This window comes from Myotis daubentonii, chromosome 17 (assembly GCF_963259705.1).
Source record: "Myotis daubentonii chromosome 17, mMyoDau2.1, whole genome shotgun sequence".
Classification (NCBI taxonomy): Eukaryota; Metazoa; Chordata; class Mammalia; order Chiroptera; family Vespertilionidae; genus Myotis; species Myotis daubentonii.
The window spans coordinates 3,934,284-3,947,218 of NC_081856.1; the positions used below are offsets into that span (position 1 = coordinate 3,934,284).

The 12,935-nt window shown below is 49.9% G+C and overlaps 2 protein-coding genes across 2 annotated transcripts in view; one reads left to right on the forward strand and one right to left on the reverse strand.

Annotated features, from left to right (window-relative positions):
- LOC132220098 (glycolipid transfer protein-like) overlaps positions 1 to 7,395 on the forward strand; it is a 182,451-nt gene extending 175,056 nt beyond the window's left edge. The window contains exons 2-3 of the mRNA XM_059673044.1: positions 6,767 to 7,158; positions 7,216 to 7,395. Of these exons, the coding sequence (XP_059529027.1) occupies positions 6,767 to 7,158; positions 7,216 to 7,395 (572 nt within the window). The remainder of the gene's footprint in view (positions 1 to 6,766; positions 7,159 to 7,215) is intronic.
- The window catches only part of RALYL (RALY RNA binding protein like), a 585,850-nt gene that overhangs the window by 467,666 nt on the left and 105,249 nt on the right, over positions 1 to 12,935 (reverse strand). The window lies entirely within an intron of this gene.

Genomic DNA, 12,935 nt, shown 5'->3' on the forward strand with positions numbered 1-12,935 from the left:
CTAACTGTGCCTCCCGGGAAAGCAGAGAGCAGGCAATGCAGGACAGTGGCTGGAGCCGTCACAACAGAAGGTCTGGGTCCACAGAGTTCCACACAGACCATAGGAGACACGTCATCTAAAACAGTATATTAAAGATAAGGATTATAAACACAATTTTCATTGAATTCCAGGCACTACAATTTATGTAAATGGCACTGTAATGTATGTAGTCATTTATAAAATCACTAATATGAAATAAATCTAAAAGTTTATAGCAAAGGTTAGCTGCTTATTGTCTACAGTAATAAAAGAGAAAAATGGTAATTGGCGTACGACGCTACCCTTTTCATTGGCTAATCAGGGCTATATGCAAATTAACTGCCAACTAAGATTGGCAGTTAACTGCCAACAAGATGTCGGTTAATTTGCATATGTAGGCACAATGCAGGGAGGCGAAAGGGAAAGCAGGAAGAAGCCCCCTGCCACTGACAGTGATTGGAAACCCAGGGGGGAGCTAAGAGCTGGGGGGCAGGGCAAAGGCGGCCCTGGGGCCGCCTTTGCCCTGCCCCCCAGCCATGATCGGAGAATCAGGTGCATTTTCAGCCCTGGCCAGTGATAGCAGGAAGTAGGGGTGGAGCCAGCGATGGGAGCTGGGCACCGGTCAAAGCTGGCAGTCCCAGGAGCTAGGGGTTCCTTGCCTGGGCCTAAAGCGAAGCCCAAGATCGCCGGGCCGCTGCAGCTGCGGGTCCCCACTGCCCGGGCCGGACGCCTCAGCAAGAGGCGTTAGGCCTGGGCAGGGGCGGAGCCTGCAACCGCGAGGAGCTGGGGGTCCCCTGCCCAGGCATGATTCCTGGGTCAGAGGCGTCAGGCTTGGGCGGGGGTTAGAGCCAGTGATCAGGGGGAGATGGGGATCCCCTGTCCAAGCCTGACACCTCTGGCGGAGGCGTCAGGCCTGGGCAAGGAGCCGATCAGGCAATCGGAGGGTGATGGGGGTCTACGCCTCTGGCTGAGGCATCAGGCCTGGGCAAGGGACAGAGCCAGCAATCGGAGGGGTCTGGGGGTCCCCTGCCCAGGCCTGAATCCTGGGCCATAGGCATCAGGCCTGGGCAAGGGACAGAGCCAGCAATCGGAGGGGTCTGGGGGTCCCCTGCCCAGGCCTGAATCCTGGGCCAGAGGCATCAGGCCTGGGCCAGGGGCAGAGCCAGCAATCGGAGGGTTCTGGGGGTCCCCTGCCCAGGCCTGACGCCTGGGCCAGAGGCGTCAGGCCTGGGCAAGGGGCCGATCCTGCGATTGGAGGGTGATGGGGGTCAACACCTGAGGGCTCCCAGTATGTGAGAGGGGGCAGGCTAGGCTGAGGGACACTCCCCCCCTCCACACCCAGTGCACGAATTTCGTGCACCGGGCCCCTAGTTTTTAAATAAATATAGGACAGACCAGTCAGTCATCCTTTGGGTTTTTCCCCAACAGACACAGACAGAAATGACCTGCGGCCCACATGGAATGGTGCTGGCACAGTGAGACTTTGGAAGGCGGAGGCGAACCATTGAGGTACAACTGAAACAAGTGATGCTCGCTCTAGTTCAAGGTCAGAGGTGGGTCAATGAAGAAGACTAGGGAGGAGGATCAGATTCAGGTTCAAATTCTCCATTGTCAGTTGTCAAGAGGGTGGAGATAAATATGGATCTGAGACTGTCCCCTTGAAGGAGGGCTTGCCCTCTCCCAGCCCTGGCATGGCCAGTGCAACTGGCAGGAAGGAATGTCAGAAGCCAGAGGCGCTGAGGGCATCAGGGAGCTCCGGGTTCAGGAGAGGGTGTCAGTTAGGAAGAGGGACCGCAGTCACAGCAGAGCTGTCGTGAGCCCAGGGTGATGGCTGAGTTCCCCCAGGAAAGGGGAAACCTAGAATTCAGTGAACAAAAGTGACTAGGACAGCAAGAATGTAAAATGGGGGAGTCATCTGGTGACCCAAAGAACACACTCTGCTGGGTGATAATGAAGTGATGCAGGTAGTGTCTGAGCGAGTGGTGCGGCCCTCCATCCTCATAACAGGGGGAAAAGTGGAGGTGGGCCCTCGCTGAAAGTCCCACAGATTGTGGACACAGGGAACATGCAGGGAAGTGCACACCCTCCCACAGCTGCAGCCCCCTCACGCTGGAGCGGGAACAGCCACTCCAGGGCTGGGCATGGGGGACTTGTACACAGCCTGATCCACGCTTCAGAGTCAGGGCAGCACAGGGAGTCCAAGCTGAGCAAAGAGCAGAAAGAACCTTTGCATGTATGACCATTCCTGGTGAAAGTATGTGCCTCCGGGTAATGCAGGAGATACCTGGTAGAGACCACGATGGACAGATACAGCATCCAGTCGGACGCAAAGTGGCCGCAAGCCATTCCCCAAGTGAGAACCATGCAGAATTTCACCTACACTCGCCGGTGCAGTGGAAAGGAATCAAGACCTCGACAGGCATCAATGGCTCTAGAATAGGAATACTAATTAATGTAAAATCAACACCATTACCAGCCACCAAAAATGGACTTTTAAAAATAAAATGTTTACCAAAAAACTATTTTTTACTGGAAAAATTATAAACAGGGATTTGGAAAGTTCCAAAAGGAATATAATTCATGAAATGAAATTCCACTGAGTTTGTCCTCAATATATTGAGAATTTTACATGTTTTAGGTACTCTTCAGAGGAACTCAATGAGGTTGGTGCTAAACAAAGAACTGAGTCATGGAGTGGTTAGGAAGGGTCACTCGCAAAGAGCTCTACAGCATGCTGGCACTCAAAGTGCTTCTTGTTTGAAATGTTAACTATGAATAATGTCATCCACAGTCAAAGAAGGAAGGAAGGAAGAGAGTGAGGGAAGGAGGAGTGAGGGAGGGAGGGAGGAAAATTAAATACATATAATATAACATTTGATTGATTCAACAGAAAAACAACTGGTTGACTTAATTGAATAGCTCAAACCACCAACCTACTCATCTGAAACCAGGTAGACAATAGAGAGACCTTTTAATTCACCAAAATACTTGCTTGCTACATAGAATAACATTATTCACAGTCCACACACTATTGCAAACACACACACGTGCGCACTTCAGAATTCACTGCAGCACACTTCTATGGGTTCAAGTACACTATTACCTCTATTACACGATCCAACTGAATAACACAAGGGACTCAGAAAGTATTTAAGCAGATGATCACATAACTGCTGCCGTGGCATTCGCATCCCTGAACACCAGCGTTCCCACCCTGTGATTGCCAGAACAATCGCTGCCCGGACTCACCCGCAGCACTCCCCTGTCAGAGGGGATACTTAACATATTAACCCACAAAATACTTGCTTGATGTTGAAGGATGGAAATCAGGATACAGAGAAACTTCCTTTGCTAGTGAGATCCAGGAATTTAGTTTGTGAGGTCACACAAGCAGTCCGTGATCTTCCCCAACTGGTTTATTTGAAGATTTTAATTTCAAACTACATTTCAATTGGGGGAAAGAAGACTTATTTTTTAAAAGAGCTCAGCTCTAAGCCAGGAAATGAAATAATTTTGTTCGTTAAAGGACATATATTGTAATCAAAAGAAAACATTACTCACGGTCCCAAGAACAGCCCTTTTTCAGAATTCTAGTTCATCTAAAATGTTCTAAAAAAACTCTCCTAAATTTAAAGGAACAAGAACATGAAAATGCCCTTTATAGCTAACTTGTTAGATTTGGGATAAATTTATAACACAATACAGTTATATTATTCATGTGTTGTATGGCAAATGTGCTGCATGGCTTTATATAAAAGTATTTCATTTTATAGGCAATATATTTATGATCTTTCCTAAAACTTGAGGCATATTTTGATATGTTAAATGATTATGAAGGATTATAATTCACCTAAACTTTATTAAAACAACTATTTACAAAATCCCAACTTGGAGGAAACAAAGATGAATGTTATGGTCTTTGCCTTTAAGAACCATGCAATGTATGGTTTTGATTTGAGGGATATGATGTCACAATTTAGAAGGAAAAAGGCTTTCTTACTTTAACCATCTCCTCTATCTAGCTTCTACCCCAATCTTGGACCCATTACTAAAGAATAATTGAAACTCACAACTTTTATTTGCAAAGCCACCAATCTTATTATAAAAGCCTTTTCACTACTTTAAACAGTAGACATGATGGATGTGGGCTACCTGATTGCAGGGTTCCTGAAGCATTAAGTTAATCTGCAGAGGAAAACAAAATTTATAGCAGAGCCGAGGAAAATCTGAGAGCCAAGAGAGTCGGCTGGGGTCAGGGAGGCTTGTGACTATTAGGGAACCACTTGGAAAAGTGGGACTTCATTACCAGGCACTGGCCACACCACAATGCTTAATGATGCATGCATCCATTCTAGAGTTCAGCCATCCAGCCCAGCCTCATAGCAGGGAGCCTTAACCCCATATTTGCAGAGTCAACAAAGTTGAATCTTGGATGAAGTAGGGTCTTCAGCTTTGCATTTTGGTCCTCTTACCTACAAATGACGAAACTTCTTTGAGTCTCAGTTTCTTCATCTACAAGTGATGATGACAACGCAGGTCAGAGAGTGAGAGGATTAAATGAGATACTGTATATAATGAGCTCAGCTCCAGAACCTGTGGATTTATGAGACTTACAGTATGGGGTAGCTATTGCTACTTATTTTTTTCTTCTCCTGGTTTTCTTCTTTCTTCTCTTGTCTCCCAACTATATTTTTTCTTCCTGCTTATATTATTTCCAGGCAAATTTCTTCATCTAAATTTTTTCTTTCTACACTTTGTTCCTGTCCCCTGTGGACCCAGAATGTGATCTATTGTAGAGAATGTCATACGTGAGCTTGAGAAGAAGAAGTATTCTGCTATTACCTTATGTAGTATTTTCAAAAGCCAATTAGATCAAGTTAGATGATATGGCCACATCTACTCAGGTCAACTGTATCTTTACTGCTTCTCTCTTGATCTCTCCATTCTGGAAGGAGGGTTTTTGAAGACTCAACTGTAACAGGGAGTTCGCCTCTTTCTCCTTTGGGTTCTATCAGTTTTTGTGCCACATATTTTGATGCTCTGTTCTCAGGTAAAAAAAAAAAATAGGATCCTTATGTCTCCTTACAAAGCTGACCCCTTTGTAATTAAGCAGTGTCTGTTTACTTGGTTGAGTTTCCTTGTTCTGGCATCTGCTTTGTCTGAAAATAGCGAATTCAGCTTTCTTCAGAGCATGGTATAACTTGCCCTTTTTGGCTAAGTCTGTGTCTTGAAGCCATTTCAGCTACTATATGAAGTGGGAGAAAGTAGATTTACAGTTGTTTGTATGCAAATTAATACAATAATTAATAAGTAAAAAATAAGAATAAACTCTATCTTGTGTGCTCACACCTGTAAAACTACTTTTACCACCACTGTATATAATCTATCTACACTAATAAAAGAGAAAAATGGTAATTGGCGTACGACGATACCCTTTTCATTGGCTAATCAGGGCTATATGCAAATTAACTGCCAACTATGATTGGCAGTTAACTGCCAACTAAGATTGGCAGTTAACTGCCAACAAGATGGCGGTTAATTTGCATATGTAGGCACAATGCAGGGAGGCGAAAGGGAAAGCAGGAAGAAGCCCCCTGCCACTGACAGTGATTGGAAACCCAGGGGGGAGCTAAGAGCTGGGGGGCAGGGCAAAGGCGGCCCTGGGGCCGCCTTTGCCCTGCCCCCCAGCCATGATCAGAGAATCAGGCACCTTTGCCGCCCTGGCCAGTGATAGCAGGAAGTAGGGGTGGAGCCAGCGATGGGAGCTGGGCATGGTCGAAGCTGTCAGTCCCGGGAGCTAGGGGTCCCTTGCCTGGGCCTAGAGCGGAGCCCACGATCACGGGGCCGCTGCAGCTGTGGGTCCCCGCTGCCCGAGCCGGACGCCTCAGCCAAAGGCGTTAGGCCTGGGCAGGGGAGGAGCCTGCAACCGCGGGGAGCTGGGGGTCTCCTGCTCAGGCCTGACACCTCTGCCAGAGGCCTCAGGCCTGGTCAAAGGGCAGATCCAGTGATTGGTGATCGGTGGGTGATGAGGGTCAACTCCTCTGGCCGAGGCATCAGGCCTGGGCGGGGGGCTGAGCTGGGGATTGGGGGGATATGATGGTCCCCTTGCCCAGGCCTGAAGCCTGGGTCAGAGGCATCAGGCTTGGGCGGGGGGTGGAGCAAGCGATCAGAGGGAGATGGGGGTCCCCTGCCCAGGCATGATTCCTGGGCCAGAGGCCTCAGGCCTGGGCGGGGGCCAGGGCCAGTGATCGGGGGGCTATGGGGGTCCCCTGTCCAAGCCTGACACCTCTGTCAGAGGCGTCAGGCCTGGGCAAGGGGCTGATCCTGCGATTGGAGGGTGATGGGTGTCAACGCCTGAGGCTCCCAGTATGTGAGAGGGGGCAGGCTGGGCTGAGGGACACCCCCCCCCCCACACACACACACCCAGTGCACAAATTTCGTGCACCGGGCCCCTAGTAAATATATAAAAAGCCAGCAACCTTAATGGTGTCATGACCATAACGACCGTTAGACCAGAATCACCATGGCCTCTCGCAGGGATGGCCCCGCCCCCCAGGGAGCGTTTAGGGGCGCCCCTACGCAACACGATAGGGTGTGAGTTTGATGGGGGAAAGTCAAACAAATAGGGGGGAAAGCTCTTAAGGGTCTGCAGGGTTGGGGTGGTCTGTCCAAAGTAAGTTTGGAGTGTGCTGGGGAAGGAAGAGGAAGATCCGATTAGAAAACGGCATCACCACCGGCCTTGACCCAGAACTGGTGCTGCTGGCCAAACACCTGCTGAAGCCGCTGCCCTCGGACAAGCAGGTTGAGACTGGGCCCTTCCTGGAGGCGGTGTCCCACCTGCCACCCTTCTTTGATTGCCTTGGGTCCCCAGTGTTTAGTCCCATCAAGGCAGACATAAGTGGTAACATCACAAAAATCAAGGCTGTGTTCAACACCGACCGGGCCAAGTTCTGGACCCTGCAGAATATCCTAGAGGTGGAGAAGAAAATGTATAGAGGAGAGTGGTGCCAAGTGGGGGCCATGCTGGTGCTGATGTGGCTGAAAAGGGGCCTCTGCTTCATATGGGTCTTCCTACAGAGCATCTGTGACAGGGAGCAGGACGAGAGCCACCCCAACCTCATCCGCATCAATGCCACCAAGGCCTAGGAGATGGTGCTCAAGAAGTGCCATGGCTGAATTGTGCAGAAAATCTCCCAGGTAGCGCTGTGTGCCGCGCCCTACAAGCCCAACTTCCTGAAAGCGCTCTCCAGAGGCCAGAACATGATGGAGGAAGAGTGCCTGGAAAAGGTCCGCCTGGAGATGATGTCAACAACCACCACTGACGTCATCTACGAAATGTACACCAACATGAATGCCGAGCTCAACTACAAGGTGTAGGCATGCCCAGCAGCCGGCACTCCCAGAAACAGACAAGCCAGAATCACTGTGAAACAAGCTGGCAGGCCACCTTGGCCTGTGTCCCCCAGAGTGGCCTAGACTCTGGCTGGGGTTGCAGGGGACAGCCCTGGTTTCTGAAAAGTCATTTTTGGGGTCTATCCTAACAGAGCAATAAATAACCACCCTACTTCAGAATTACCTTCAATTTCATGGCAGCACAGACCGACCGCCTTCATTTCATTGGGATAAAAATCAGTTAATGTTACTAATAAGTCAAGTCCTACAGTTTTCTGATCTTGTCCCCCCACGTGGTGCATGAGCCTGGGCGAGCCCTGTCATACACCTCATTTTAAAAATGAGGATCTGGTGCAGTGCTGTTTCTGGTCACGTGAAGACCACGAGGAGTCTGATTTGAAATCATACAGGATTTTTCTTTAAAGCAGACTGCTGTGTGCTCCCGTGGTTGCACAGCCCAGCCTCACAGCGCTGTCAGTATAAACTCCATTCTTTCCTACTGTCTTTTTCCCCACAGTTTTTGCTGGGGTCCGGCTCCAGCATGTCCAGGGGTCCCCAAAGGTGTAGACGGAGTCGGCGAAGAAGGAAGGACACAGAGACAGCGTGCAGTTGATCAGCAGCCTAGCCAGGATCTCTAGCCAGGATCTCCAGCCAAGTTCTGGTCTGGATCTCCAGAGAGATTCTGCTTCAGATCTCCAGCCAGGTTCAGTCACCAGATTCTAGTCAGGTTCTCTTGCCATGTTCTATAGTCAGGTTCAGTCCAGGATCTTTTGCCATGTTCTCTCCAGCGAAGTTCTTCTGTCTCCAGGCTCCGTGTAGGTTCTGTCTTCTGAATTCTGTCTCTCGGATCTTCATCTAAATTCTGTCTCTCGCTGTCTTGTTACATCTGTATTTATACCAGTTGATTCAATCCTATCAATCTCTATTACAAAGGTTAGGGCATTTCTTATCTCCATTCCAGGGAGTAAAGATTATGTAGCTTAAGCATGATTGTTCGCAGTTAAAGTGATTAATTACCCGCCTGGCACTTAGTTGAGGGGTTTTATTCCCTCCCTAACTTCAGGGGAAAATCCCTACCTGGGGAAACAACCTTTCTCAGAGAGGAGACCTTGGTTAAAACACATAGTGCCAAGAAGGTGAGCAAACATTTTAAGAACAGTATGCCATATATGCCAGGTCCCTTGAAACAGCAAGGATGGACCGGCTCCCAGCAAGTTTTTTATAGTTAGAAACAACCAGCAAGCCTTTGGTGACCTTGACCAAGGGGACTTTATTTTGAAGCTATCAGGTATGAGTAACTGAGCACAGATGACTGAACTTGAATTCTTCTGTGTAAGTATTTTCTTCAAGGACAGCCTACCCCACCTAAGAAACTACCTATCACGTGTGTTCTCAGAGGGGAGACCACAAGATGCTGAGACCTAAGGAAACATCTTGCTGCCATAACTGTCCCTCCTGGCACTAACAAGAGCTGTATTTTGAAAGTGTTGGGGTGAATAGAGGAACCCCTAAAGAATTTATGTGTGTTAAAAACCCAAGGAGGAACAATTGGTGATTTTTATGCAAACACTAAATAATTTTTAAATAAATATCTATTTTGGAATCGCAAAAACAAACAAACAAAACACACACACACACACATACACACACCAAAAAACACACACACACACAACAACAACAACAAAAAACAACACCCTACACTCATTTTGGAGACAGTGAAGGGCAGTTTGTCCAGATTGTTGAGAGCTCAGAATTAGAGTTTAATTGGGATAGAAATCCTGCTAATAGCACCCAATGCCTGAAATCTGAGCATTCTACTTTTAGGTTTTCCAGTTTAAGTTTTTGGAGATTGCCTATTAAAGCATTCCTGGTTGGAAAGTGTTTGTATAGAAGCCTATAAGTATTAAGTATTTGCTGTGTTTACCATGCTTAGCTCTCTGTAAGGAATATGGAATAATATTAAATGCATCATGTTCTCAAGAAGCTTGAATTACAAAATAAAAAATAAAGAAAAATATAATTATAAAAAAAGAGAAGAAGCTTGAGTTTTAGGGGCGAAATCAGACAGGCAGAGAAGCGGTCTGGAACCAGCAGTCTCAGACTGTGAGAGGGATGTCTGTGGGATTGGGCATAAACCAGCAGGTGGACATCCCCTGAAAGGTCCTGAATTGTGAGAGGGTGCAGGCTGGGCTGAGAGACCCACCTCCTCCCATGCACAAATTTCATGCACCAGGCTTCTAGTGTATATATATGAGAGAGAATATATAATACTAGAGGCCCGGTGCATGAAATTTGTGCACTGGAGGGGGGGCGGGTCCCACAGCCCAGCCTGCACCCTCTCCAATCTGGGACCCATTGAGGGATGTCTGACTGCCCATTTAGGTAGGATCAGGCCTAAATGAGCAGTCGGACATCCCTTTCACAATCCAGGACTGCTGGCTCCCAACTGCTCGCCTGCCTGCCTTCCTGATTGCCCCTAACCACTTCTGCCTGCTGGACTGATCACACTCTAATCATTCCCCTGCCAGCCTGATCCGACGCCTAACTGCTCCACTGCCGGCCTGATCGCTCCCAACTGCCCTCCCCTGCTGGGTTGGTCCCACCCAACTGCCATCCCCTGAAGGCCTGGTAGCCCCCAACTGCCCTCCCCTGCAGGCCTGGTCCCCCCAACTACCGTCCCCTGCTGGCCTGATCATGTACAACTGCCCTCTCCTGTAGGCCATCTTGTGTCTACATGGGGCTGGCCATCTTTGACCACATGGGGATGGCCATCTTGTGTGTTGGAGTGATGGTTAATTTGCATATTATATCTTTATTATATAGGATATACAGCCTAAGTAACCAAACTACAGAAAGCCCAGTTGACCAGTCACTATGATGCGCACTGACCACGAGGGGACAGACACTCAACACACAGGATCAGGCTCCCTTCTGTCTGGATCAAGCCTGTGTGGATTGGGCTCCCTCTGGTCTGGATCAGGCCAGCAGGGATCAGGCTGAAATTGGCTATCTGACATCCCCCAAGGCATCCCGGATTGCTAGAGGGTGCAGGCCGAGACAAGGGGCCCCATCGTGCACCAGGATTCTAGTTTCATTATATTACTAGAGGCCAGGTACACAAATTTCATACACGGGGTGGGGGGTGGGGTGGTCCCACAGCCCAGCCAGCATGCTCTCGCAATCTGGGACCCCTTGGGGGATGTCTGACTGCCTGTTTAGGCCCAATCCCACAGGGATCCCTGCGGATCTGGCCTAAACTGGCAGTCAGACATCCCTCTCGCAATCCGGGACCGCTGACTCCTAACCGCTCGCCTGCCTGATTGCCCCTAACCACCTCTACCTTGGCCCCTGCTGTGGCAGCTTCATCCAGAAGGACATCCAGAATGACGTCCAGAAGGTTGTTTGGCTCTCTGGTCTAATTAACATATTTTTCTTTTTTATTATAGACTAGGGGCCCTGTGCACGAAATTCGTGCACTGGGTGTGTGTGGGGGGGAGTGTCCCTCAGCCCAGTCTGCCCCCTCTCACATACTGGGAGCCCTCAGGCATTGACCCCCATCACCCTCCAATCGCAGGATCGGCCCCTTGCCCAGGCCTGACGCCTCAGGAAGAGGCATCAGGCCTGGGCAGGGAACCCTCATTTCATTTCCCCCCATCACTGGTTCTGCCCCCAGCCCAGGCCTGATGCCTCTGGCCCAGGCGTCAGGCCTGGGCAGGGGACCCCCAGACCCCTCCGATTGCTGGCTCTGCCCCTTGCCCAGGCCTGATGCCTCGGCCAGAGGCGTAGACCCCCATCACCCTCCGATCGCCTGAGAAGCCCCTTGCCCAGGCCTGACGCCTCTGCCAGAGGTGTCAGGCTTGGACAGGGGACCCCCATCTCCCCCCAATCACTGGCTCTGGCCCCCGCCCAGGTCTGAGGCCTCTGGCCCAGGAATCATGCCTGGGCAGGGGACCCCCATCTCCCTCTGATCGCTTGCTCCACCCCCCACCCAAGCCTGATGCCTCTGACCCAGGCTTCAGGCCTGGGCAAGGGGACCATCATATCCCCCCAATCCCTGGCTCAGCCCCCCGCCCAGGCTTGATGCCTCGGCCAGAGGAGTTGACCCTCATCACCCTCCGATCACCAATCACCGGATCAGCCCCTTGACCAGGCCTGAGGCCTCCGGCAGAGGTGTCAGGCCTGGGCAGGGGACCCCCAGCTCCCCGCGGTTGCAGGCTCCGCCAGTGCCCAGGCCTAACGCCTCTGGCCTAGGTGTCCGGCCCGGGCAGCGGGGACCCGCAGCTGCAGCGGCCCCGCAATCGTAGGCTCCGCTGTAGGCCCAGGCAAGGGACCCCTAGCTCCCGGGACTGACAGCTTCGACTGTGCCCAGCTCCCATCGCTGGCTCCACCCCTACTTCCTGCTATCACTGGCGAGGGCGGAAAAGGCACCTGATTCTCCAATCATGGCTGGGGGGCAGGGCAAAGGCGGCCCCAGGACCGCCTTTGCCCTGCCCCCCAGCTCTTAGCTCCCCCCTGGGTTTCCAATCACTGTCAGTGGCAGGGGGCTTCTTCCTGCTTTCCCTTTCGCCTCCCTGCATTGTGCCTACATATGCAAATTAACCGCCATCTTGTTGGCAGTTAACTGCCAATCTTAGTTGGCAGTTAATTTGCATATAGCCCTGATTAGCCAATGAAAAGGGCATCGTCGTACGCCAATTACCATTTTTCTCTTTTATTAGATAGGATATTATATTAATTATATTATGTTATATCATATCATATCATATCCTATCATATTATATTATATTATATTAATTATATTATACTAGTGGCCCATTGCACGAAGATTCATGCAATAGGCCTTCCTTCCCCTGGCTGCTGGCACCGGTTTTCCTCCGGCACCCGGGACCCAGGCCTTTGGTCCGGTCTCGAGGCTTGGCTTCTCCACTCTGGCTGCTCCAAGCCCCTCCTTTTTTCCCCCAGCTCCTCCTTGAGCAGAGCCCAGGGCGGGCTGGAAGTCTGGGTCACCCATGGCAACCCAGGCCCCCAGCCCCTCCTTGAGTAGAGCCCAGGGCAGGCTAGAAACCTGGTTTGCCCCCGGCAATCCCGTCCCCCAGCCACTCCTTGAGCGGAGGCCAGGGCCGACAGGAAGTTTGGCTTCCTTCATTGCCAGGAGCAACCCAAGCCTCCTGCTCGCTCCAGCTCTGTGGCCGCCGCCATCTTCAGTAGTCTTCAATCTTCACTCCGTGACTATGTATGCAAATTAACCTCTATCTTTGTTGGTTTAATTTGCATAGTTGCTCTGATTGGCTGGTGGACATAGTGGAATGACACCAATTTGCATGTTTCTCTTTTATTAGTGTATATTAATTATATTATATTATATTATATTATATTATATTATATTATATTATATTATATTAATTATATTATATTATATTATCTTTATTATAGATATATATGACTATATTGGAGTGCTTTGTCTTGGTGGGAAGGTGTGGGTGGAGAAGCAGAAGAGTTCTAAGATCTCATTATTAAGTCTCAGT